The 1,109-nt window shown below is 41.5% G+C and overlaps 1 protein-coding gene across 2 annotated transcripts in view; it reads right to left on the reverse strand.

The window, feature by feature from the left end:
- LOC106821495 (RNA exonuclease 4-like) overlaps window positions 1-1,109 on the reverse strand; it is a 4,483-nt gene that overhangs the window by 2,557 nt on the left and 817 nt on the right. The window contains exon 2 of one of the 2 annotated variants that reach the window (XM_014826332.1): window positions 184-639. In XM_014826332.1, coding sequence (XP_014681818.1) covers window positions 184-634 — 451 coding nt within the window. In that variant the 5' untranslated portion in view covers window positions 635-639. The remainder of the gene's footprint in view (window positions 1-183; window positions 640-1,109) is intronic. The other variant, XM_014826333.1, reaches the window with a different exon arrangement.

The raw sequence follows: 1,109 nt of genomic DNA on the forward strand, positions 1-1,109 counted from the left end.
AGAGAGAGAGAGAGAGAGAGAGAGAGAGAGAGAGAGAGAGAGAGAGAGAGAGAGAGAGCAAGAGACAGGGAAGGAGGGAGGTAGGATGAGAGAGATAAAGTCTTAAGAGACAGCAAAATGATAGATAGACAGCAAAAGAGATAGAGAAAGGGGGAATAGAGTGGAATAAAATAGTATATTTACCTAATGCTTCATGTTTTCTCAGACCAACTCCAACCATTTCACAATCGAGAGCAATGTAGGTAGAATTACTGACGTTCAAAATGTCACCAGTCTGACATTCCTCTTGCGTTACAGCTGACTTAACTGTTTCTCGTTTAGATCTGGCGATTTGCTTCCGATTTTGTTTCAACTCGCTGGTTTTCGTGAAAACACTTTTCAATTTTGCAGTCAAATTGTGTACATTTTCATCACATTTCCCACCGCCATTTTCTGTTACTCGATTTAATTTCCGTCTCTTTCTTTTCTTCTTGATCCTTCGCTGTCCATCTACTGATGAGCTACACGCTGGCTTGTCTAAGGTGCTACCAGCAGGAAATTCTTTTGACTTTCTTCTAGGTCGCTTTCGCTTCATTCTACTTCTGTCTTTTTTCCCAAGATTATGGATGGCTACATCTGCCATCTGTGAAGACATGCTGAAACACACAATGGGGAAACAATTAGGAATTATTGGAAAATTTGCACACACTATAGGTACCTCAAAGATTTTTGCTGAGTAGTGAGTTACCCTCCAGACAATGATACTCACATACAGCTAGATACAGATACACTACAGTTTCATGCAAAGGCACGCACAAACATGATATTGATAGTTGATACGTTCATGCCCCATGTGTGTGTTCACATCACACAGATAGTAACGCACGAAGGGTCGTTGTCGTATCAGGTACTACATATATGTACCCGAGGTAGTTTTAGGTTTAGTATTTACTATTAATAGCATTATGTTTATATTTTTATATGAGGTATGTTTAGGCAATTAGGGTTAGGGTTAGGGTTAGGGTTAGGGGTTACGCTGAGAGGGTCTATGTCCCTCGGGGTACTGCCGGAACGTACCCTGGGTACGGTCCGGTATACCGGAACGTACCCTGGTACTATCTAATATGCCG

This window comes from Priapulus caudatus, unplaced genomic scaffold (genome assembly GCF_000485595.1).
Source record: "Priapulus caudatus unplaced genomic scaffold, Priapulus_caudatus-5.0.1 Scaffold75, whole genome shotgun sequence".
In the NCBI taxonomy this organism is placed as follows: Eukaryota; Metazoa; Priapulida; class Priapulimorpha; order Priapulimorphida; family Priapulidae; genus Priapulus; species Priapulus caudatus.